Source organism: Tripterygium wilfordii, chromosome 18 (genome assembly GCF_013401445.1).
Source record: "Tripterygium wilfordii isolate XIE 37 chromosome 18, ASM1340144v1, whole genome shotgun sequence".
NCBI lineage: Eukaryota > Viridiplantae > Streptophyta > Magnoliopsida > Celastrales > Celastraceae > Tripterygium > Tripterygium wilfordii.
In genome coordinates this window covers 383,257-409,539 of record NC_052249.1, presented here as the reverse complement: position 1 = coordinate 409,539, position 26,283 = coordinate 383,257, and the positions used below count along the sequence as shown (strand labels likewise).

General features: G+C 38.2%; 3 protein-coding genes across 7 annotated transcripts; 2 read left to right on the top strand and 1 right to left on the bottom strand.

Annotated features, from left to right (window-relative positions):
- The first annotated feature begins 1,346 nt into the window (after window positions 1–1,346).
- Window positions 1,347–3,779, top strand: LOC119983340 (F-box/LRR-repeat MAX2 homolog A). The gene has a single exon (XM_038827013.1). It carries the CDS (start codon window positions 1,586–1,588, stop codon window positions 3,671–3,673), a length of 2,088 nt encoding a protein of 695 aa, XP_038682941.1. The 5' UTR covers window positions 1,347–1,585; the 3' UTR covers window positions 3,674–3,779.
- On the bottom strand, window positions 3,780–16,332 carry LOC119983339 (serine/threonine-protein kinase EDR1-like). Of its 5 annotated transcripts, none has more exons than XM_038827007.1 (17): window positions 15,994–16,332; window positions 14,464–14,872; window positions 14,023–14,235; window positions 13,347–13,535; window positions 12,925–13,184; window positions 12,628–12,747; window positions 12,441–12,530; window positions 12,044–12,139; window positions 10,801–10,893; window positions 9,252–9,372; window positions 7,447–7,753; window positions 6,210–6,333; window positions 6,053–6,072; window positions 5,230–5,386; window positions 4,323–4,611; window positions 4,134–4,206; window positions 3,780–4,054 (listed from the first exon to the last, which is right to left on the bottom strand). In XM_038827007.1, the coding sequence occupies exons 2-17, from the start codon at window positions 14,719–14,721 to the stop codon at window positions 3,972–3,974; spliced, it is 2,493 nt and encodes an 830-aa protein (XP_038682935.1). In that variant the 5' UTR covers window positions 14,722–14,872; window positions 15,994–16,332; the 3' UTR covers window positions 3,780–3,971. The 5 variants fall into 5 exon arrangements, with proteins under 5 accessions (XP_038682935.1, XP_038682937.1, XP_038682938.1 ...); XM_038827009.1 differs by having other exon boundaries at window positions 3,927–4,054; window positions 10,801–10,887; XM_038827010.1 differs by having other exon boundaries at window positions 3,927–4,054; window positions 14,035–14,235.
- A 2,627-nt stretch (window positions 16,333–18,959) lies between these two features.
- Window positions 18,960–22,649, top strand: LOC119983928. The gene is made up of 4 exons (XM_038827663.1): window positions 18,960–19,202; window positions 19,892–20,928; window positions 21,055–22,077; window positions 22,171–22,649. Exons 2-4 carry the CDS (start codon window positions 19,918–19,920, stop codon window positions 22,198–22,200), a joined length of 2,064 nt encoding a protein of 687 aa, XP_038683591.1. The 5' UTR covers window positions 18,960–19,202; window positions 19,892–19,917; the 3' UTR covers window positions 22,201–22,649.
- The last annotated feature ends 3,634 nt before the right edge of the window (window positions 22,650–26,283 follow it).

Below are 26,283 nucleotides of genomic sequence, written 5' to 3'. Positions count from 1 at the left end.
ATCCAAAATGAAATCCACTATCCATCAAGACACAGGAAATTACCCAATTCTGCACATATTTAGCTTTTGATGGGAAAATATGTTGAGACTGCTCTTAGAGTACAAATTCCCACTTTTGTGGATACCAAAATCTATTGAAATCCAAAACCAATCTTTCCTCTTTTGTTAGCTTTCTTTCATTTCATGAAACCCAAAGCAGAAATAAGAACCAATGACAGAAGATTTCTTAGTGGTTTATAAGCAAATTAAAGTCTAACTACTCTCATATCCAAGATGCATTTTCTAGACTTAAAAGTACCAATGACGAAGATCAATGAAGAACATATCCACCCATGATCCAAAATAGACATTATTTTCAATGTTTTTGGGACACTTGAATCAAGAATACTTAAATGGAGGCCAAGTTGCAAAAGTAGAGTACTTATAAAGGATGTGCATAAAAGAAACAGTGATTAAGAAAGAGCACTAAATTTGATAAATAAACAATTAATAATGTAATGGATGTGAATTAAAGTAGTTAAATTCCCGACCCATAAAGTAATTTCTACTATTTGTTGCATAAAAATAAGTCATAATCACGTATATAAGGGGGGGAAAAAACAAACTGTGAATGCCCTGCTACAATAATGGGTGTTGGATGAAATTTTACACGCTTTTGCATGATCGTCTATAACTGGCTTTGCATATTCTGGAATCTAACCACTTTGACAACGTTGCTGTACTTTCATCCATTAGTTCACTTCTAATAAATATCTTCAGGACAATCACGATGATAAGAGTTTTAATATATATATTCGAAAATATTAAGCATCTTTGTATTTTTTCCCAATCATATATCAAATGTTAAAATAATGAATCTCACATGATCCATATGAAATCGTCTTCGCCCATAGCGACATTTGATAAAAATTTGTTTTCAATTCATAACTTATGCTTGATTTTGTAATCTATAATCGTAGGGGTGGTAAAAAATTGGTTCCGGCTCAGACAACAACACGTGTTGATAACATATTTATATGTCTGAACTCTAATGCGAATAGAATTTTGGATGTACTTAATTAACCAAATCCGGATTGATTTAAATCTGGACAAATAAATTGGATAATAACCTAATCTGAATTAGGATTCGAACAAATAAGTCATATAAAATTTCTATGGACCGGATAAAATTTTTGTGTTTAGCTTTGAATTAACTAAACATAATTTTGCCACCCTAATCATAATTTTTATATTAGCTTTATTCGGGGTTTTTTTTCCCCCTATTATGGGAAGATTGGATAAAGTAGAGGGATTTGTGATGAGTGATGACAATCCACAAATCCAGTCAAAGGACAAATCTACCCTCTCCACCCTGCATATAATCTACCTTCACGCGCGCCAATCACGTGCGTGAAGACAAAACCACACACTCGCTCCATCGTGTGGTCACGTGGGTACCCATAACAGAGTAACAGTCCCATCAACGGTGCCTTAATTTCTCTCGAGATTCTCATAGAAGCTTTCAGACTCAAAAGAGTGAGAAATAAAAAGGTCGGGTAAGAAACAAACGAACCTGGAAGATCCATCGGAGACCGGCAAAAGGAAAATGACCGTAACCGCTACGACCACGTCGGTGTTTGATCTCCCCGATGTAATTTTATCCAACATCTTCGCCGCGGTATCCGATCCCCGAAGCCGAAATTCGCTGGCCTTGGTGTGCCGGAAGTTCTTTGTACTGGAGCGGAGCACGCGCACCTCTCTCACGCTCCGGGGAAACGTGCGGAACCTCTTGATGGTACCGATGTGCTTCGATGCCGTGACGAATCTTGACCTCTCACTGCTGTCTCCGTGGGGAAATGAGTTTCTAGCGTTATCGCCCGATGGGCTCCTCTTCGCGCAACTCCTAGGTATGGCGTTTCCCCTTGTGACTAAACTGACAGTCTACGCCAGATCGCCTTCCACTCTACAGATTCTCCTCCCTCAGTGGCCAGGATTGAGCCACTTGAAGCTCATACGGTGGCATCAACGGTCACATGCGCCTCCCCGTGCCGATTTTGCCCCTGTATTCGAACAATGTCCGAAGCTGACCTCTCTCGATTTATCGCATTTCTATTACCACACCGAAGGTCTACCGCAGGCAATACAGGGTCATCGCCGGACATCGGCGTTTCTGCAGCACTTAGATCTACTAACGGTGTCGTTTAACGAAGGGTTCAAGTCTCATGAAATACGTGAAATTACTTCGGCTTGTCCGAATCTGAAGAAGTTCCTGATTGTATGTATGTTTGATCCAAGATACGTTGGATCCGATGTTGGAGATGAGACCTTGCTAGCCATAGCCACAAACTGTCCCAAATTGTCGCTTCTGCATCTCGCAGATACAAAGTCGTTGGCGACTGTGAGGGGCGATCCTGAGGATGAAGGTTTTAGCTCAGTAGATGCCAGGATCAGTGAATTGGGGTTGCACGAGTTCTTCACAGGTCTACCTTTGCTTGAAGAATTGGTTCTGGATGTTTGCAATAATGTGAGGGGCAGTGCCTTGGCCTTGGAGGTGCTTAGCTCGAAATGTTTGAAATTGAGAGTGCTTAAATTGAGCCAATTTCACAGCGTCTGCAATGCAGTGGAGTCACAGCTTGATGGAGTGGCTCTGTGTTCAGAGCTAGAGTCACTGTCGATAAAGAACTCGGCCGATTTGGATGATATGAGACTCATAGAGATCGCCAGGGGGTGTCATAGGCTGGTGAAGTTTGAAGTTGAGGGATGCAAGCGAATTACGGCTAAGGGGATGAGGACAATGTCTACTTTGCTTCGCCAAACCTTGGTCGAGGTCAAGATTTCTTGTTGTAAGAATCTCAATGCTGTGTCCACTTTGCACTCTTTGGAGCCTATTTGTGATCGGATTCAGCGTCTACATGTTGATTGTGTGTGGGATGGATTCAAAGAGAGTTGCGAGGAAGAGGAAATCTTACCAATTTTTGATCTCAACGAAGCAATTGTTGATCCTGAGGACACAAACAGGAGGAAGAAATGCAAGTACTCTTGGGGTGCGGATTGTTCCTATTCACAAAGCTATGAGAACGGGTATTTGCGGAAGCCCTGGAGGAGTCTAAGGTACCTTTCTCTCTGGATTGGTGTTGGTGAGCTTTTGAATCCATTACCGATGATTGGCCTTGAGGACTGTCCTAATTTGGAAGAGATTCGGATAAAGGTCGAGGGAGATAGCCGGATAAAGTACAAGCCCTCAGAGCTAGAATTCGGATTGAGCTGCCTGGCTTGTTATCCTCGGCTGTCTAAGTTGCAGCTGGATTGCAGTGATACCATAGGTTATGCTTTGACTGCACCATCAGGGCAAATGGATCTAAGCCTCTGGGAGAGGTTTTTCTTAAATGAGATTCATAGAGTGAGACTCAATGAGTTTGATTACCGGCCACCGCAAGATCGGGATGTCAATCAGAGTAGTATCTGGCTTCCAGGTGCTGGACTGCTTGGCCAATGCGTTACACTGAGGAAGCTGATCATCCATGGGACTGCACAAGAACACTTTCTGGGTTTCTTTCTTAACATTCCTTATCTGAGAGAATTTCAGTTAAGGGAAGATTACTACCCGGCACCGGAGAATGACAGTACAGAGGTGAGGGTAGACTCCTGTAGTAGGTTTGAGGATGCGTTGAATGGTCGTCGAATCCCCGACTGAAAGTAGTAAACTATGTATATCTGAGTTTTCCAGTGTTAAGACCACCTATATATGCAAATTCCGTTGAGGAAAGGAATAGAAATGTTTTCCTTCCCATTGACAAGAATTACACAACGTTTCTTTTTCATTGCACAAAACTGGAATAGTTTTATCAAAAACTGGAATTTGAACCATTCTGTGTTTATACAGTTGCAAGAAAACAAAATTCGTAGACTGGTTACAACATAACAAGCCGAGAATACATTGCAGACGCCTCTACCATTTTTTTTTTTTTTGTCTATATACAAGAAACAGAATGTTAGCAAAGAGAATACTCGCAGTCGAGCAAGCGGGAGAGTACCTCCTTGCAGCTTGGCCGTTCATGCGATTCTGCCCAGCAGTCTGCAATTAAAGCATTACAACATGTTATTTCTGGCCTGATATACACAGGCACAATAGAGATCTTTGAAAGTTCATATACCTGAAATTAGCCTGCCTATGGGACCTTCAGGAATCTCCAGACGGGATCCCTCGTTAGCAACAGCATAAACCACCTGAAATGCGAGCATGTCAAATGTCATCCAGGATAGGAGAAAATGTACTGAGCTCTAGGACCATTCAGTATTGACACAGCAAAAAGAGTGGAGAAAGAGGGATGCAGTCAGCGTACCCTCTCTTTTGGTACACCGTCCCATGGTCTATTCAAAGTGCAGAGCTCCCAAATGATCACCCCAAGGCTAAAAATATCACACTTCTCATTGAAGGGTTCATTGCGAATAAGTTCTGGAGCCATCCACTCCGGAGTTCCTGCAGACGAGGAGTCTTTAATGGGTGTCTCTGTCATTATCCTGGAGAGCCCAAAATCGCAGATCTTCACAGTCCAATGCTTGTTCACAAGACAGTTTGCACTTTTCAGGTCACGATGGACTACCTTCATCCGATGCATGCACATCAACCCCCTTTCTCACCAGCAAAATATCTTCCAATAAGCATACAGTTTGAAATCTTCTTACAAGGATATTAAAAGTGACGATGTGTAAACAATTACTGGCAAGTGAATATAAAGACCAGCATTCGAGTGTAGTCAAGTATACATATCATCAATCTCTAACCTTCAGACCAATATGCCTTTCACTATTATCCTGTAACCAATTGATAATCTTGCTCATTTCTCACAGGACAAAAAAGGTATAACCAAAGTCCCTTTCGTTCCACCACTTATTAGATGGTTAGATAGTAGTCGTTTCCAATGAAATTATGGAGATGCACTGGAACCAACATTATGATGGATAGGTACATGCTCTGTGCTAACAATATGTACAAAAAAAAAATGGTTTACTCTATGTTCAAATATCTTTTTTCATCTTTAGCACCTTACCAATAATATCAAACCACCTTTATCTAGCTTTGCTTTGCCTGTGGCTGTGGACCTTTTTCAGGCAACAAGGGGGGCTTTCTGAACTAGAATTCAGGGGTATATGAGTATATCTCAGTTACCCGAGAAGGCCATTCATTTGAACATATGAACTATAAAGCAAGCCTAAACAATGATCCTCGAGGTAAGAGATCAAACACACCTGCATATATCACGCAGCATCTTTAGTCTCCTCCGCCAACTAAGCTTCTTCTTCTGACCACTCAAATGAAGCAAATAATACAATGATCCCATTTCCATGTACTCAGTAACCATTGACAAGTGTGGAGGCTTTATGCATGCACCCAAAAACAAGATAACTGCAAGAACCAATAATGCTCAATGTACTCGGCCAAGAAATTCAAATGATTTGATAGCCATACCATCAGTTTATATTCCGCTTTTTGGTAACACGTTACACTAGATATTTACTTTCATATTTTCCATAAATAATCCCCAAAAACAAACCTCAATGAACAAAAAAACTCGTTCCACTAGCTCTTGAGAGGGTATCACAAGCAAATCTTACTGCAATCCAATGTGAAGCAATATTTCATTGACCATTAGAAGTATCATTCAAAACTAGCCAAATCAGAGTCACTTGCATGACTCCAGCTCAACTTGTTGAATAATGGACAAAGGTTGACATTCGGTTCAGATATGCAATGAGGCTAAACCAGCAAATCTCAAAGTGCTATAATGCATGCTCAAGGCCCCAATCTCGGGTCTTTCAAACATAAAAATATATGTATGTAAGGATATGAAATTATGTGTGGGCTAGCCTCAAGGTTTGGCTGGTATGGCTCACTGCCTAACAATCCCAGTCAAACTGAGTCCCAAGTGCTAAATAATTAACGAGAGAACTAGAGAAGCACAAATAAAGACAATGGTTTGACACAATACTTCTCTACCCAGCATCAATATTAGACATGTAAAATATTACAAAAAAAAAAATTAAGTGGGAGGTAGCAGGTGAAGGGGAGTACCATTAGGATGTCGAAGACGGCTTGATGGAACACATAGCCATACAAACACAATGTAAACTAAGTCAGGAAAATGACGGAAGAACATAGAGCTGACTAAATCATGAAAATGATATAAGAACATAAAGCTAAGAAGACGATCAAATAAACAATAAGATACCTAAGAATGGATATCTCATTGCAGAAATCTTCCATGTTTTCAGCAGTCAGATCTTGCTCAAGGAAGACTTTAATCGCGACCTCTGTTCCATTCCAAATACCACGGAAAACTTCTCCAAAGAACCCTAAATGCAAAAAGTATTTGATAGATCTCAACACAAAAAGGTTTAAAAGGCTTGAAATAAGTATGGACCTTAACTTAAAAGACCTATCTAAACATAAGAAATAAAAGAAAGGCAACAAATGGTACTCATATTTCATGAATTTTAAGCACAAGAGAATGAATGATAAAACAAACAAACTTGAAACTGCCAATTTGAAGATAAAATATATCAGAAAAAATATCATTAAAACAAAAGGAATGTCCACTGCTTTGCGAAGTCGATAAAGCAGAAATTACATCATTTGTAAGCTGAAGTGACATACAGAAGAAGGATGTATAATATGTGGTACTTGAAATTCTGGATAAGTATCAAATGTTGCTCATCCATTAAATACGATGTCAAAACTTCATATTCTTCAAAGTTAGAGGTTGGGCATTCTTCCAGGGTTCTTAGAAGTTATCATTGAACAAATGTCAGTGGGGAAAACAAATTAATCCAAAAACAACAGATATTTCTATAGGCGTCATTTTGACAAAGCCGAATGTCTACAAAAACACCATATTCTTCTGTACAGCTAATGCTGTGAATCCCCATATTCTGAATCAAAACTGACACCAGAGTAAGACATTATCCTTGAACATGCAACCCAATCATGATCAGAAACAGGTTTCTCAGGGCAGCAAGAAGTTTAGAGGTCGAATTTACTCATTGATGAAAATATATATAGGGGTGCAATACAACAGCTGATAACAGTGAAACAGGAAGTGAACCAACAATCAGAATGGAGGAGGAACATTCAATTTCAAACTTGTTACTATTGCTCACTTTCGTTCTTTTGCAGTAATAAGAAATATAGCTTACTACTACTCAGCAAAGAAAGAAACAAAAGAGCTCTCTAAAGAAGAAGCATATAGGAAACAAAACTCCTGACAAGAATTTTGAAATAGGGATCCATGACCACATCTATGTAAGTTGCAAATAGAAGGAAGGCTATTCAATCAACAAGAATGTGGAAAACACAATTTCTGTGAAACAAGAAACATGCTGCTTATACCTTCAGTAGAAGGATATAAAAGAAAGCTGAAAGTATTTTGATGGCCACAATCATACAGTGAATCATAACAAGGTGCTTACCAATCCCAACACGAGTCCCAACAGTTAATTCAGAGAATTCAATATTCCACTCTTTGAATGGTAACAAGGGCTGATTATGGAACATAGGAGACTCAAGAATTTTATTCCATGTTGAGACCAACTCATTGTTTCCTGCGTAGTCTGAAGGACCAGTTCGCTCAAGCTCAAGAGTTTGACTCCTATATTCATGTGGAGATGAGGGCAAAGAGACTACTTTTTGGGAGTTCATTTGGTCCTTAGAATGACTATATGAAGCAGATCTTCCGCCAGATATTTCATCATGATCATCGAGATGGAAATTCGATACCTGAATTAATACAGAAAAAATTAATAATCACAACTAATGCTAGGAAGCTGGATTTGTACAAAAGGACTTTTTTTTAGATCTGGACCAAAGTTCAGTGTTATCAAATATATTTTCTTTTGTAACAGTAAAAGGAAAAATGGAACCAAGGGGGTGAAATCACAGGACTGCACAGATTCTAAATGCAGAGAGTACTTATTAAACTACACATCAAATATCAACACTTACAAATACTCAAAAAGACAGATCTGCCAATCCTTAAAATTATCAAAAACTATTTTAACTTCACAAACACGTTCAATGTTTCTGGATACCCCATATAAGTATCAAACAGATATTGATTTTGAATGCCACTTCACCGGCTCTACATCTATGGAAGTCAGTTTTGCTTTGAAGTGATTTTCTTGAATGAAAATTCATTGTAATGATTAGTTAAGCTATTATTTGACACACGGTTTGTGTTTCAAAAGGACTGCAAAGCTGCAAATGGCTTTTTTCCATGAGCCTTTTCACCTTTACATGCATAACAGAAACATTCATGATTTATATCATTAGAAAAGTTTCTGCTTAAAAGCAAACAGCACTCACAGCAAACCGTGTCTTTTGAGTAGCAATGAGTTTCAACTTCAAAAGAGTAAAATCTTGCGATCCAAATATGCGGAAACATAAAAAATAGTATTGAGGTAGTTTCATGTCACTCAACGCTTCTATCTGGGGCGTGAAGGGATCCGTGTAATCTAATATCTAAGCCTGGGTTTTGGAGAAGAGATATGACTCTTCTAACTCGGGCAGAGGCTGGCAGGCTTTGTAGAAGAGCTTCTGGGCTTGGAATGTATCAAAAACCTATCAGTGTCTCTTTGGAAAAAAAAAAGTCACAGTTGGGCATTGGTGTCCTGAGGAGTTTCAATATCCAAACCCAACTCTCATTGGTCTTGATTCTCTTGAATATTTAAACTTCACAGATGAAGAGTTAAACTATTCTACGAGGGGACACTGGCATTCGGAAGCCCCAGACTTATAAAATCACAACACACAGTGGTCGTTTCAAACTCTTTTGACAATTTTGGATTTTGATTTTGGCATACTCAGGTTGCAAAAAAGCTGCAATTCTGTATTTACATTCAAATCCAAGCTTCATTTCATTCCATAAAAAGGGATAGCTACGTATTTGTGGAAAGTTGTTCATCACTTCATCCACTGTACTGTAGAGGAAACTATATCCACCAGATCAGGCAAGCCAAGAACATAAGCTGCCTACCTTGGCCATCAATGCATTCATATTCGAAAACCAGTCACAAGAAAATCGAAATACATCCTTTCGTTTATATTCCAATATTGAGTCACAGCTGCTCCCTTGAAATATGTCAAATACACTAGAAAAGACATGCATCAATGCAAATACAAAGTATTTGCCCAAACATGATCAATGAATCAATTGTATATCCAGACCAGAAAATAATCAAGTAAAAACAGTGCCAAATCCATAAGAGAAGAAGCATACGCTTTTGTGAAGATCTGAACTACTATTCCCGTCATTTGAAGATTGATTGAAAGAACTATTCTCTCCCTGTTCCCTCAAAAGAAAGTTTTGCTTCATAGTTTCATTCATTGCCCGCACAGCCCTGCAAGAGTTGATAATACTCTGAATTATTGTGAGCACAGGAACAATAATCTGCACCCAAGTCCAAAATTTATCAGATCCAAACACACTTCAATAAGCGGTTCTGCCAAAAATACTCATTGCAAATAGGATTAGCATATTTATGGCCAGGATAGTACAAGCACTACAAGGCCAGAGCACAAATGATAAGTACTCAAATCTAAGCCGCACTGGTTTTTTTCAAGATCTAGATAGGACAAGCTTAGGGAAGCCATCAGTCCACAATTCAAACAAGTTATAATTCAGTCTAGTGGTACAAAAGAGTAAATGTCAGAATGAAGGCCAATTGATCCATCATGAACTACAGCCCGGAGCTACAAGAGAAATCAAGATCAAGTAGTCATTAAGTCTTGAATCTTCCCAAAAGAGGGACGACAGGTTGTGGATTCCAAATTGCATATATAAGAGTTTTGTACGCAGTTTTCAGGCCCAAAACCCAAACAAATCTAAATCCCTGAAGTCCAAAATGCTCAAATTTTCTCCTCCCTCTCCCTTTCTCCCTCCAAAAATAGCAAAAAAATACAAAGAAACAAATGAAGAAGAAAAAGACAAAATAAACAAGAAATACACACATATGTCTATTCGGTCCCTTAATTCATTAAAAGTAAGATTAAAGCTATTATCTCACAAATTCATGGGACAAAATAATCACAAGAAACGGTGTGGATAACAAGGTTCAACATTCTCAGCATTGTTAGGTCAAATTAGAGAGGTTCCACGTGTCAAGCATGTTTGCAAGCAATCTGGTGTTTACTCAGTATGGGTTATTTTCGTAGCTAAAATTTTTCACACCAGTTTGACAGCATTTTTCACGCCAATGAAGTTATTTCCATCGTCGACATTTTTCTCCAAAAATCATTCTCTAAAATATAATTACTCAAGGAAAAGAACTGTAGCTTAAATGACAATGTTAAGATTAGTTGCGTTGCCTGTTTGTCATTTAACAAAATAAGTAAACTACTTGGATTGAGACATTTCACATCATTTATACATATTCTAAAACTCCCCCTCACATGTGGGTAATCTGACGGCTGAACACATGCAGCACAACAAATGAGGTCCAACACGGGCTACTCTCAAACAAGGCCCTCACTTGGGGCAACAACAAACACACACCAAGACCCACACTTGAGGCAACAAAAAATAGGGGTTAAAATTGCGGAAGCTAAGGTTTGAACCCAAGACCTCCGGCTCCGATACCATATTAAGATTAGTTACTTTGCCATTCAACCCAATAAGTTAACTTATCGGGTTAATACATTTCACATCATTTATACATATTCTAAGTTCTAACAGACAAGATTTGCAAAAAAATGTAACATTACTACATTAGTCAAGCATTAAACAATAATGAACTGCCATTACAATACAAAATGAAACAAGATTCAACCTTACGATATCATCACCAATCTCTGGTGTAATGCTTATGCTTCTTCTTCTTATTCTACGAGCATCGGATATTGATGCACCATCTGACCTGCAACTACAATGAAAATTAAAGGCTACACAAACAAACAAAAAACTGTAGATATTTTTCTTAGAAAATATTTCATTGACAAACCACAATTTTCGAAAGGATTTTTTTTTAATCTTTTTGAAGGGACAAACAACTACTAGATTAAAGAAAGCTACATAAAACCATCAGCAATCAACACTAGAACAAACAGCACAGTCGTTCAAAATCCATACGTCATAGAGCCACCTACAACCAATGCAACTGACATGAGAACACCCATGAATATATGCACAACAACAATAAAACAGCATCCTACAACAATAAAGATTAGATTATTAGCGCTATCAAAGTCCAGCACATTAGACTCAGCACACAATTGCAAGATGAAAGACAACATCTAAAATCTCAAGGGAAGAAAATATAGCACATGGGTAAGATATATGGTAAATTAGCTGAAATTTAGTTAAAATCAACTTGAGCTCAATTCAATTCTCCATAATTGAAAAAAAGCAGGAGCTCCTTTGATTACATACTGCATACGGTTTCTAGCTACTATAGGCAGAATATATTCATAACTTGTTAAGAATGTTCACTTTTACTACTAGACCATAGTTGGAGGTGGTTTCAAAATCAAATACTCAGCGGCATCGTTTCACAAAGTAGAACTCAGGAGCTTCCAAAATTTCATTTTATGTAAGAATATTTAGATGTCAAAAAGGGCACGTAACTTATTAAAGTCAGAATGCCAATTCCTGTGATCTATTTAAACAGAAATTATATCACAAGAGTAGCCTCAGTGTGGGAGGCACATAGATTGAGGAGATCATTCCACATAGCTCCATTGACACAGCAGGAATCCCCTGATCAAGATAGAGTAGCGTAGGTAATATATCAGAGGGTTGGAGTAACTGCAACTCTACAAGTATCCTATCACCTACTAGGAAGATTAAAGAGATTTAGAAGATCATCTGATCATATTGTGTGATGGCACGTCAAACCAGTCTGTCATCAAAACAACTAGAACCAACATTTATCCATGAAATCCAAGTTAGAATCATCAAAACCATTTAATGAACCAAATAAAGAAGATCGTTGCCAGTATTAATATGTTGAAAGAAAGTAAACCCTCATTGCGATAACGTGCAATCAGACAGTAGCAAGGTTAAAGTGGTAAAACCTTGATGTAGCTACATCTTCGCCATAATCTCTCAGTGAATTCCCATCCCCACTAAGCATGGACCGAGCACGTGCTCGAAATGAAGGATGCTCTGGGCTGCAGAAAAAGCGAAAGCAATAATGATAAGAATCTAAAAAAAATCGCATTAATATAAAATAAAAAAAGCCGTTGAGAACTTTCTTTCTTCTGGGTGAGGGACAGAGAACTTTCTTTGAAAAAAAAGTCGTCATTGGCGATTAGAAATTGTAGTAACTTGAAACATAACATGAACATTGAACAATGAGACAAAGATTTAGAATTTCCCATCAATAATAGGAAAACTTGAACTTGCAACATAATGTTATGTAATTTCCGCAAACAGGTTGATCCAAAACCAAAAGTAAGGATTAAGAGCAACCTCGAACTAGCAGTCCGTTGTTCTGCAATGACTTTTCTTCTGCTACGTCGCCAGAATGTATTCACAATATTTGGTTCACTATGTGATAGACTAGTCAAAGAAAACGAAAACTAGTCACGAGTTCATGAAAAGAAATAACTTCCTCCCAAAGGCGCCATAACCAAAAGTTTATGAAGATTAGTGTTACCTTAATTTCCTGTCGATAGACGAGTTCGATCTCAACATCATATTTCGCAGTGAAAGGCCTGATACATTTGAAGAAGCTTCCAGCTTCCTACGGAACTGTCGAGTTTCATCTTTCTCCACACTGTGGCGAAAAGAGAAGGAAAGGAAAAGGAAATTAATTAAATAACTGAAGTCCATAACACCAAAAGGGGCCAGACATATCTTACCTACAGACATCATGTAAAAGTAAAACAAGATTAAAAAGTCAGCGATGCAAGCAGTTTGAACTTTGAACATGATTCAAACACCATTAGCTAACCTTTCAGGATCCAATCTCTCAGAGAATCCGTACAGAGGACTGTTTGGCTCCAATGGTGAGTCACAAGAGTCGTTTTCTGCAGAATCGCTCTCCCCTGCAGCTGAAACATGCGTCATAAAGATTGATTTGGTTGTTCCAGGTCGCAACTGACCAGGAAACTTCATAAGATCAACCAGCAATTCCACAGAATTCAGTACAACAATCACAGACATATGTGTATATGAGTCCAGACACTCAACATTTCCGTCACTTGGCAAACCCTGAGGCAGAAAGAAAATGGCAAAGCTAGTCAAATAAAATACATGATGAGAAGCAACGATAGTACATTGAACAATCTTCTTTTGATCCAGCTAATGTTGCCAACCATAGGAAAAGAAAACATAACGTATAATATTTTTAAGCTGCCAAGTGAAGAAGCCTACCACCATGAGCCTACTTTCAAGCCCTACAGTATCAGCCAAAACTTTAAACAAGATCGCTCGAGAACGGCTTGATCCGTGCCTTATTTGGCCTAGTAAATGGACAGCCTGATTCTCAAAGACGTGGGAGGTTTCCTCTAGTGCAGCTTTTGCTGGACTTTCTGGATTTGGCCGTTTATAAAAGTCAGACACCTGATTTGGGAGAAGCAAGAATCAATGTCCAGAAAAAGAGATATTTTGTTGGGAAAAAAATAAGGAGATATTATAAATCCAACCCATTAGATGTCCAGAAAAACCTACCACTAATACAATAATAGCACACAAGGAAACCGACCCCATTAGATGGCATGTAGATATGCTGTATGAGATAGAAACCCAGCCTTGAAAGTATTGAATCAAAAGTTTTGTCAGCCTACTTCCATAGATAAGTATGGAATGTACACTATGTACAAAGAAGCCCATTACCTATATCCATACCCATGCAGGAAGGATTTTCTAGGAGTCACATCACTAATGTCAATCAAGTAACCGCAAAGATAAACTAGAGATAAAGAACAAAGAAAATGTCATACAAGGCAAAAAGGAAAGGATTTTATAGGAGTCGCATCACCAATGTCAATAAAGTAACTGCAATTAGTGGAAGATAAACTAGAGATAAATAACAAGGAAAATGTCATACAAGGATTCTCACCAATCCAGCAATCTTTTTTATCACTGCAGCAGGATTGGAGTTCAATCCTTTCACCAGTGTCACAATCAGTTGCTTAAGCATAGATAGCTTTTTATCCCGTTTGGCATCTACAAGAATGATATCAGCCTTGAAACCTTCTCCCAAAGCATAAAGCTCATCTAAAGTAGGAATACTATCAAAATGTTCCTTCAGCCTTTTATCCTGTCCAGAATCACAAAAACAGTCAATCAAATCATAACAAGAGGAAACCATTGCTTTCTAAGTGGAAGACCAACCAAACAGCACCAGCCAACAAGTTAGAAGGCAAAATTACAAATGGGGAAGGAATCAGTCATATAACCCTCGGAGTGCTACAAATACAGCAAAGATTAGATTACATCAATATGGCAGCGAGCCATCAATTACAACAACAATATACACAAATCTTACCGGAATGACAGAATAGAAACCATTGGGAATAGGCTCAGAAAGGGTTCCTGTGCTCCATAGTATTTGTGATGCTGCTCGTGATGAACTCCCATCTTCCTCAGAATTTCTAGGTGATTCTCTATTACTCAAACTTTCTTCTCGAGAACCCAATGAAACAGACCCAAATTTCTCCATAAAATCTGAAGGCCACCATGTAGAATTAGAATGACCTTGCTCGGCGGGGCCTGCATCATCTCTTGTCCTCTGACTCCCCTCCATGTCAAATATTTCAAATCTAAAACCATTTTCCACTACTTCTTAACCCATAAACATCATTTTCAGCGCCTAAGTAGTTCGTAGACAATAAAAAAATTTGTACACCCAACTGCTTTTGGCTCAACTTCTTTAGGCTGGAGGTCATCTAACTAACCTACAATTACCAAAATCAGAGGTTAAATTTCATTTACCAATACCAGAGACAGACCATTATGGAAGCACAAGATTCCTTCCAAAGAGAAGCAACAATGCAGAAAACTAAATACATAAGGAAGTTCAATAAATAAGCAATATGAAGAGTAGATACACTGGACGTCTGCTCTTAAATTTGACGATCATACACAATTAAGTTGACGAAATTTTGCCAAAATCTCATTTTACTGCCTATTCTATAATGTTTAGTGAAAGAGATGATGTTGAGGAAACAATAACTGTATAAGTTGAGAGAGGAACTAAATGAAGCATAACAGTTTTCTCCAGGTTTTTCAGCTCCTCTTCCTCTGGGTCCTCGATAAAGGCAATGTAATTAATTAACTTCTGATTGTCAACATACGAACATTGATATGATATAATGTTTTTAGCTTCAAAACCGCTGATGCACTAATTGTGGCGCACAAACTAGGTATTTGTTGGTTATACAGGCTTAAATGAAACTTCAATAAATATATACACTGTCACTTCCAAAGGTCCGTTAGATCTTCCGCACTTTCTCTTCTAAAAACTTAAATTTGTCAGAAGCAGCCAGTAAATGAATCAGAGCCAAGTTAACTAGTGATTCCGTAGGGTAGGCATTTTCAACAGAGAAAATGCACAGCACAAAATGGTAAACGATTTTCTCCTTGCGCAACTTACTCTAACTGAGATTGTTGAGCACCTAAACTCGGATTTCTGAAAGTGTCTCCTAAAATACTTGCAACAAAGTATGATTCACTAAACACGACATTACAATATCTTGTAACGTTTATCTTATCACTTATCCAGGCAATTCAGTTGCATTCAAATCAGTAAAATCCAGGGAAAGCAAATTTGGATCGAATTCCAGTGTTCAGGTACGAAACCCAAAACGTTGGAAGCTTCAAATCTTCTGAGTAAACATTCCTAACTCACACTCACAAAACAGCCATTGAACTTGAAAATTCGGCAGTTAGCCTTCACTAATTAATCAAAATTAACCTAGAGATCCAACGCCAAACCAATCCGCATATGAAATACTAATGATCCAATCCAACAACAGTCGAACAAACAGGGAAGCAAAACAAACAACCGAAAAATCACCTAAAATTCGAATCAAGGATAGAATCGCGACGAGACAAAAATCAGAGGGCTCGCCACCAGCAGATCCAAATATTCGAAAGTGCACAAAGTCCTTCAATTCAACAGCATTTGAATCTCAAAACAGGTACCATTGAAGTAATCAAAATCAATATATGCGAGCGAAAGAGACGAGGTCCGAAAGAGTGAATGAAGAGAGAGAAAACGGAAATCCGACATAAAAAATTTAGAAAAGGAAATAAAAACCGTATAAATAGTACCGAAAGCGAAGAGAGGGAGATGGATTCAATTTTTGGATCGGAATTAATGAATTGTGATTAAAGGAAGATGAAAGCTAGCAAGAAAAAAGAAAGAGAAGGATAGTTTTTTATAGATATTTAAGCGGGGGAGAGTCACGTGCGGCACGGGGGTTTTGAGGGACCTGGGGACCTCTCTCCGACAGCCAGCTGGCAATTAGGGTCCACATTCCAAACCACACCCTCGTCCGCGTGAAACAACCCATCTACCCTTTTTTTTCCCTCCTATAATTTTAGGGCACAAAGGTAATTTTCATCTCTTAACTATTGATCGGGTTTCATTTTCATCCCTTATCCTTTTTTTCTCCCTATTTCATCCCAACTATGAAAAAGTACCTTGTTTGTCCCTCGAATAAATCTGATGACAGAAAAATCTAACGTGACATTCTATTGTTCGTCATATCATATTTCTTCGACATGCCACAAAAGCATTTTCAGACGTCAATCCCACTTAAAAGACGAAAATCGTACTTTCTAATAGTTGAGGGACAAAAATGGGAGGAAAAAAACTTAGGGATGAAAATGAAACTTGCCCCCATAATTGAGGGACGAAAAGTACATTTTGTCATAATTTTAGGTATCCCAAATACCCATATTTATATATATAATTGTGGATGTATATTTTAGCATCCAGTTTCAGCTTTCGTGTGGTACGGATTTTCTTACCCTCCCATCACATTTTATCTTGAAAAATATTCTTATTTTCCCCCTTCCCACTGCTATAATCCATAACATCTTTAGTAATTATAGAGAATGTGTACATCTCTTACCACAAACGAACAATTGTATTAAAGATGACTCCAACGGCATCACATCCCGGAGCGGACAATACCTAGAGGCTAAACTACGCATCCATAATAATCTATGTTAAATCATAAGTCCCACATGTCTAAAATCGTGTGCATGAATCTCAACATTTGAGATAGTTATGATAAAAGCACTGTAATCATAAGACTCTTGAAATTAAATTGAAAGGTTGGAGTCCAGTGGGCCGGTTATGAGAATAGTTGCCAAAAGAATCGCTGCATATTGAAGGAGGCCAAGTATCAGACCCAAAAAAAAAAAAAAAAAAAAGAGTAGTCAAAATTGGAGATAATTCCAATTTGATTACAAAATATATGTGCGTGCATGTGTGGTTGAACTTGGATCAAGCAGCTCTACCAACCAAATGAACCATGCGTGAAGGCTTGTAGCTCATCTGGACCTGGGCCCGTTCAAGTTGAACCTTTATTATCATTTTCATGGGCTGAACAAGTAGTCCAACAGATTTGGGCTTGACAATTGACATATATAAGCTGCCCACATGAAATGGGCTTGACCCTTCAATAGGCCCATATGTCCGCTGGAGAGGTTTGCTTTTCAATTTTTCATACACAAACAGACAAACTGTGACTTTGCCGAGTACTTAATCTCTCTTCTTCCAGCAAGTTTCATGCCCGAATCAGACACGTATCAACGTTGGAAAGACTTTAAGGAGAGATCTCGGAAGCACCGACCCACACACACACAAATACGAGTTGACAGGAACTGCAAAGTACTGCATGTAGATTGGAGAGAGATGGGTGGGTGGAAAGGAACGTGCTTTGTTTTGTGTAATTTAATGTAAATGTAATTAAACTTGAATGTGTGATTGACTTTCTATGTTTGAATACATGTATTTCTAGAGTTCCTTGTATATATTTATATTTGAATATAATCAAACATTATGGACTCAGGAATTTCTTAATTAGATTCATATTGAGAATAATATATTTATAATCACGTATTGAATTTTGCCCAAACTTATCATATCGTCAGATAGGAAATTTATATGTCCACGGGCCTAATGACCCTAATTTAGGCCTACATTGAATGTTCAAATGATAAAATTATATTGTATCGTCTCCGTTTCTCAGTTAAAAAATCATAATTTATGTAAATACTTTATCCGGAAAAATGTAAATACTTATGATTAAGATCTATTTCTAGATTGGTTTTCATTATTAGAAATCCCAATATGCCGAAGGAAACCTGTCTATAATTTCAATATTATATCATCAATGATTGCAAATAAAAGAAAAAAAAAATTCCAACAGCTTTCATATTCCAATGATTATGACCTCAAAGGACCAAAAATACTTTTCTTTATAGATGTCATCACATGATCCAACCAACAAGTGACTCATAAAATTTTTGGCCTTTATCATTCATTCATCGACTAAAAAAAGGCAAAAATATACTTTATGCTTTTGAAATTTTATATTTTTCTCATTTTTGTCTTGAAAATTTAAAATTTTAGTTTATATCCTTCATATTTCAAAAGCCAACTTATCTATGTTCTGATCATCATTTTCTGACAATTTGATTGACAGAAAATGCATTGGTGGCAATCAGAGAGTCCATTTTGACATGACTTTTCTTAAATTTCTTAAACTACATGTGTAATGTCACCCTCTCAAAATGGATTCTTCGATTGTCCCATTCATTTTCCTTCTATCTTAGTGTTGAAAGGGGGAGGAATGAGATGGTTTTTTAAACATTAAGGATAAGAACGAAAAAACTTTAAACTTCAAGAAAAAAACTAAAAAGAGTTAAAACTTTAAGGGCAAAGAGTATAGTTTAACTGTTGCAACAACGCATGGCACTGCAAACAAAAGTTTATTCTTTTAAAAAAAATTATTTATAGATTTTCCATTAAAGGCGGGTAAGCTCTGATTCAACTACAAGCGTACAAATTAGTTTATCGGTTTATCCTTCACTTGCTCTTGCTACTCTGTCTTTCTCTCTCTTCTTTATTCTCTCTTGAGCTTTTAGTATATGTTTTGGCATTGATTCTCTCACCTTCTGTGCGCCTAATTTGACAGACAGCTTTAATTAATCGACTCGACTTCTGCAAGAACGCGTTGAATTGGTTTTTGGATCGGCCATATCTCTCCGGTACTCTCTCATCTTCTCTCTTACTCTACTGGGTATGGGTATCGTTGTTTTTCTTCGTGTAGAGATAATGGAATGAGATCCATGTCTGTTCTGTCATCTGTGTTTTTGCCGCTTTTGATGCAAGAACTCGGGCTTCTTTCTTGCGAAAAAACGCATTTTACTCTAAATAAAGAAACCATACAGCCATTCAAGTCTCTGAAGATTTCTTGAGATTCTTTTATTTAAGAATTTTGTTGGTTAATCTGTTATTTACTTGCTTTCTTTGGTGGGTATTGGTAAAAGATGGGGGTTTTTGGGTTTCGATAATATTTAATTTTTCTTGATCAATGAAAATGTTGACTTTGGCCTTGCTGGACAACCTAGAACTGTGTTTTTTTTTCCTTATTGAGCTCTGTTCCGCTGGAGCTTCTGGAATCAGTTGAAGAACAAACTGCCTCTTTTATTCTCTCTATTTACAGAGAAAACTAGGGAAATTACTCTTATTATCTGAAATTTCAATAGATGAGATTTTGAATCAAGCAAGCCAAATTATTGGTTTCTGAATCAAGTTTGTTTACTTTCATTACTTGGCGCTTCAACCGATGCATTACTTCGGAAAGGAATTTTTATTTAGATTTGATACATGTTTAACTGTGCATGAATATTTTTTGCTTCAAAATGTGGTTTGATTCAATGGTGGTCTTTTCCAGACAAATACATTTTACTTAAGAATCCGATGGAAGAGAAGCAATTGGATTTTAATCAGCCATTTTTGTCAGTAAGGCGGTTCACATCAACAGTGGCCTCCTCTGAAGCTGACAACAAAAGGAAAACCGACAAATCACGGCCTAAAATACCGTCTCTTCCTGCCTACAGATCAGAGTTGAAATCGGGTCCAATAAGGAACCCAGGAACTGTTCCTTTCTTATGGGAGAAAACCCCAGGAAATCCCAAGAATGAAAGTAATTTGCAAGCTCATGCTCCTCAGCGGCCTCCCCTAGCCCCAAAGCTTCCTCCGGGGAGGACTTTTGATGCTAGAAAGCAAAGTTCTGATAGAGTTTCTGATGGTAAAACAGTTACTCAATCCCATAGGAACACTACCATATCCAGTTCTGGAAACGAGTCGCATTTGGATGAGAGTGTTGCTAACTATGGGAGTTCAAAGGATGAAATGGAGGAGACAAGGAGTTCTAGTTCGGAGGATGGTGATGAGGCCTATGTTGATGCGCTTGATTCTCTTTCTCGGACTGAATCATTTTTCTTAAACTGTAGTATAAGTGGTGTGAGTGGATTGGATGGTCCAGATACGAAACCCCATGGGATTTCCTCAACAGACTTTCAGACTAGGGATCTAATGATGGGTCGATTCTTGCCTGCAGCAAAGGCAATGGCTTCAGAATCGCCTCAGTATACCTTTAGGAAGCAACTTGTTGCTCGAGAGCAACAACCAAGGCAGGTAAAGAAGTTAGTAAGTGTGGAAAATCGGCGTCCAGTGAATCAGACTAGGCCAAATAACATGCCACATTACATGCAAAGAAATGGAGTGGAAGAAAGTGAAGATGAGGATGAGGATTATAATGGACCTGGAAGTTCATCCTTTAAGGTTTGTGGGTTACTTCCTCGGTTTTGCTTGCAGTTGAACCCTGTACCCGGGCTGAAAAAGCACACCCATGGACCTGTATCTTCTGTCCGCAGAGTACATGCTAAATCTTCATATGCCATTTCTTGTACTGAAAGTAGGAGTGAGGTACCAGCATCTCTTTTCTTTCTTTTCCAATAATCTTCTTTGATTTTATCAATTCATTTTGTCATCTCTATCTTTTGAGTACTCCAGTCTTAGTACTGGCATTTAATTATTTGCCATTTTCTACAGCATGGTAAGGGTTCTGGTTTTGAGCACTGCTCAACTACAATTGAGCTGAAGGAAAAATTAGGCCAGATCAGATATGGAAGTGATTCTCAGAAGCTGAACAGGTCATCTATGGACAACTTCTTGCAAGGCAATGGTGGATCACCTTGCCCTAACGAATTTCCTGAATATTGCCACCATGACAACAAAGGCTCTCTTGCAATTTCTGAAGATTCTAAGGATTCTGGAATGAGCAGTTCTGATCGATCCTCTAAAGCTGCACGCAATTTTCGAGAATTGTTGGCCTGTGAAAGTTCTAAATGGGAATCGGATTCAGCTAGTCCTTTAATTGAGAAAACTCTATATGTAGATTCTATACATAAAGTAAAATCTCCAGGTTCAAGTTCAAATTCTTCAGATATGAAAGGGATCATTGATTACCAGGTTTATGATGTTCAGATACCAATGCCAGTCAAAAGCGGGGAGAACGATGAGAATTCTTTCTTTAAAGATATTGAAAAACTGAATGTGGTGGGTGGAAAGGCAACGCCACGGCCTGCAAGTTTGGAGTCTGTTGATTCCTGTTTCCAATCTTCTTCAGATAGATCCTTTCCTGAGGTGCACATGGATGTTCCTAAGCAGGATCTTATGCAGGATTCTACGACGTTCACAAGTGCAAAAATGACTGAAGAAGGAAAGATTGATTCAGAAAGTAATCAAGTTATCAACCGTGACTATATTATGTCAACAGATGACGGGAAGATTGATCTAGAAGGTCAACTTGCAGTTAAATCAAGTAAACAAGAAAGTTCTCATGACAGCCACTCTCATCTTCCTCTTCCTCCACCTTTACCTCCATCAGAGTCATGGCTAAAGCGTACTCTGCCTAGTGTTTCCTCAAGGAATTCATCTTCACAATCACGGTCCTTTCTTGGTATGAATTTTCACTCTAAAACTCAGGCTTCCAAGACACCCACTCGGGATCCCAAGTGGGAAATGATTGTTAGAACTAACAATGCACAGCTCGGGCAATTGCGACATTCTGAGGTAATTTTTATAATTTTCTTCTTCATTGCTTACATATATCTACTATTTGTGATTACTTTGTACTTGCTGAACTTCCAATCATTACTGTATCAGGAAATACTTGCGCCTATACCAGAAGCTTAGAAGCCTTAAATTCTTCATCTTGAGCGTTTTGCTGGACTATCCAATGCCTTGATGGATCGAAAGCGTTCTGCATTTCTATCTGCCAAGGTGCTCATTTTTCAGTTGCTGTAATCAACTATACAACCACCAAGTAGCTGTAAATTGACATGCCAATTCGTTTTTATATTAAAATGTTACAATCAGCTGTTTACTTGTAAATCTTTGAGCAAGTTTGTTCATATATGGTTATTTTCTGGAAAGGGAATAAAGGAAACCAAGAGCTTTATTATAGAAGGATGTTTATCTGAGCCATGTACATGAACTTTCATACATATATCTGTATAAATAGTGATTGAATCTTCTCTGAGTAAAGCAACGGCTAGTTGATATTGATGTGAGATGTCTTGGGAAAGATATTTGAGGGCCAGTTTGATGTAAAGCAATGGCTATGTAATTGTGATTTTCCTTTTGCTTTCTTCTTTTTGGACATGGTGTGCTGTATTTGCAAAGTGAATCACTTGGAAAGTTGGCCTCACATTGAAAAGTTTTTATTTTTTGTCTGCAAATATACCCTGCGTATTCCATTTATTCCGGTTGAGGAGTTGAACGTAGAGGATTCAACTGAATTTGTACGTTTTATATGTCTCACATGACACACATGAAATCTTGTGCATGTAATTTAGCTATTGGGATAATTAGGATATCAACTGTTAGAATCTCCATATAAGTGTAGTTTTGAGATGAAGGAGATGCGGGTTGTGAATTGAAAACGATAGGGTCATGAGAATATGTCAAACTTGGTGTGAACACCCGTACCGGTGCCGGAAAACTTGACGGGGATGATGAGGTCAACTAAGACTGCACAAACCAAGAATATCCTTGAAGTAAACGGAGTTTTCAGAGAGACTGCTTTATTTATTAATGTCCTGCAGATAAATGATCACCCTTCTGACCAACTCTATATTAATGACTTATCATGCGCTAAGTCTGTCTATCTTGTGAAGAAAATGTCAACAGTCAACGCCTAATTGTATATATGAACGACAACGCATACTCTCCCCGCTCATTTGCATAGAAAGGTAGGGCCCGCTTTCTATACCTGTGGGCTGGTATTGCTCCAAAACTTGGTACAAATACATTGGCCGTATAGACTTGAAAAATACTGAGTTGGATTCCAAGAACAATACTCTCATTGTCATGCATTGAGTTTTGTCCCAACTTAACATATTGTCAAGTGAAAAATTTTTATACACACAAACTTTATGATTCGAGTTTGGCATGCTTATGATCACATTTGATGTCCAAAAGGAAAAGAAAATGTCAAAAATGAATTGATAACAATAATGTACACATAACTTCCAACCAATTTCCTGGGCATATTTAAATCTGAACTTTGGAAAAGTACAATTGTGGGTACAAACCAAGAAGGTTCTCAAATTATGAATTATTCAAACACTGGGATTATTTATAGTCTTCAAATCGTGGCACAAAACGTATTCAAGAAATTCATAATCGATGGCGCGAGTGTTGGTGGTTTCTGGTGGCCATTCAGGAGGTCTAATGGTGAACAACTTTGGGGGGTTAATGTTCATGCTTGGCATGATTCTTGTGTCGCTCTCAGTTATTTCTATGGTCATATTCGCTTGTGGTGATGATAATAAAGATCCCAAACGACGTCGCAAGAGAAAATCTGATGGAGGCGGAGGCGTGGACTGCTGTGGTGGCTGCTGCGGTGATGGCGGAGATGGAGGTGGTGGAGATGGCGGAGATGGAGGTGGTGGAGATGGTGGTGGTGGAGGTGGATGTGGAGGTGGTGGTGGGGGCTGCGGAGGGGGCGGTGGAGGTGGTGGATGAAGGTCTAGTTTGCGCTTTTGGCTGTATTCGTTGTTGGTGGAGATATATATATATATGTATATGTTCCATTTATGTATTTTTTTTTTTAAAAAAAAGTATACATTGTATTTTACGATTGGCTTCTTGATATTATAGTTTGTACGTAGAGGATTTCAACACAATCAAAACACAAATAAAAGCCCGGGCATGAAATTACCATGTACTTGGTTTATACGCATAATTTACAAACTATTATGTATGTTCGTGGATTTACTCAGTGCATACCTAAAAAATAATAATTGTGGATTTTCATGTCATAAAATAAACTTATGGACATCATTTTAGAAAAACTTAAATTCAGAAAATTGAAGCACAAAATCAACATTAACCTATCCGAGTTAGTTTGGGATGAATCAATTGTCCTTCAAGACATAGTAATTAAATAACGTTTACTTCAATTCAGAGAATTTACTTTGGTCCTACAATTTTAGCTCACCCTAGTAAGGAAAGGCCCATGTTGTGGTTGGCAAGCCCAGTGATGTTGGCCCATGATTTTTATCGTTGACATCGAGCCCAGTTCAGCCCACCCAATGGCCCACAAGACAAAGTACTTGCAAGATCTCACTCCAATGCTCAATTTGACATGGTCAGATCCAAAGTACTGAGCCCAAACGCGGCCTTATTGTTGCAGTTTGACTGTTGGAATTCCCCAATTCTTCATCTCCATAAGTTTTTCTCTAACTATAGATAACAGTCTGTAAAGAAAGAGAGAGCTGTACTAATCTCATTGGAGGCTTCATGATTATGAAGAGGATCCATCTTGCTTCCATTGTTGCACAAACTCAGCTGTAAATTTGGTAATCCATTATCTTCTTTCAATCTCTCCATGTAACCAATAGTCTCTTTTGCTTCATTTCCACATTGAGCTTGCCCATGCAAGCTGTTGATCACCTGAAATTGAGCTCGACTTTTTTAACATATCCAGTCATGTAAAAAAGATCAAATGAATAAGAACTCCCTATTGGGCTGGGTCCTCACAACAAGGCCATTAGTGGGCCTAGTTTGTGGGATATGTATGGCCCATCTACATGGCATGCAATGCAAATCACTATACACGGATCTTGTATCCTTCACACAGCTAAGTATGTGTAAATTTTAAGCCACCAAAACAGTTCACACCACGCCAACGACAGGTAAGATTAGACTGAAACCCATGCGGGTAAAAACCCGGAAGTGGATCTTAAAGTCCACGAGACCAAGAAAACTCTAAAAAAATATTCAAACTCCTGACCTTAGTCGCATGCCGAAACAACCATCCATCCTAAACTTAGAGATATGACCAACTGAATTATTGCTCCGTGATTGATAGGAAAAGAGGGAGGGAGAGAGATTGCTAATTGATCACCTGGAGATGAGGTTCAGAGAAGAATATGGGACTGCCTCTAGTGGTCGTGCTACTCCATGAAGAAGCTTGGGCAACTATATTCACAGAATCGTTTCTTCTGTTGTAATTTCCGATCATTTCACGTGGAGGCCACCTTTTCTCTTCAAGAAATCGACTGGATCTAATTGGTCCACTAGCAACACCAGCGGCTGTCATTCCTTGTACAAAGTGTGAAGTAGTACTACCCAACCTGTTCTGGGAGTATTTGTTTATAACTTCAAAATCTTTGCTCCAGAGTGGATTAATGTTTGATCTTCCCAAACGATCATTATTCAAAGCCCATGAATGACATCTATACAAAGCAATAGATCAGCAGGAGAGAAAGAGAATCAATATTAAAAATATAAATATATGTTGAAATTCCCGGCCCAAATACACCAACCATATTGTCCACTCTGGGCTATGGGCACTTAATGATACTTAAGCCTAGAAAAGCCTTGATTATTGTGTGAGGAGGTGGGTTTTGTTTATAAACCACGCGGCTGGGTTATGGCGTTGACATTATATATGGAATTATGTTTTAATATGATCAGTTTAGAGAGAGTGAAGTTCTTGTAACCTTAATGAGGAGCTTGTTCTGGGATCATATAGAGGTCTAGCTTGCGGAAATGGCAAGTAGTGACGAGTAATTGTATTGCCCATTAATCCTCCAAAGTTCCCATGAAGGTTGAATCCTTTGTACATATCTAGAATGTGCTCTCTTCCTTGCATTGCCCTATTTGTCTGAGAAATCACTGCCCAAAAAAATTTAAAGAGAAACAAAAAAGGGAGATATAATTAAGATATATATATATATATATATATATATATATATGTATGTGTGCATA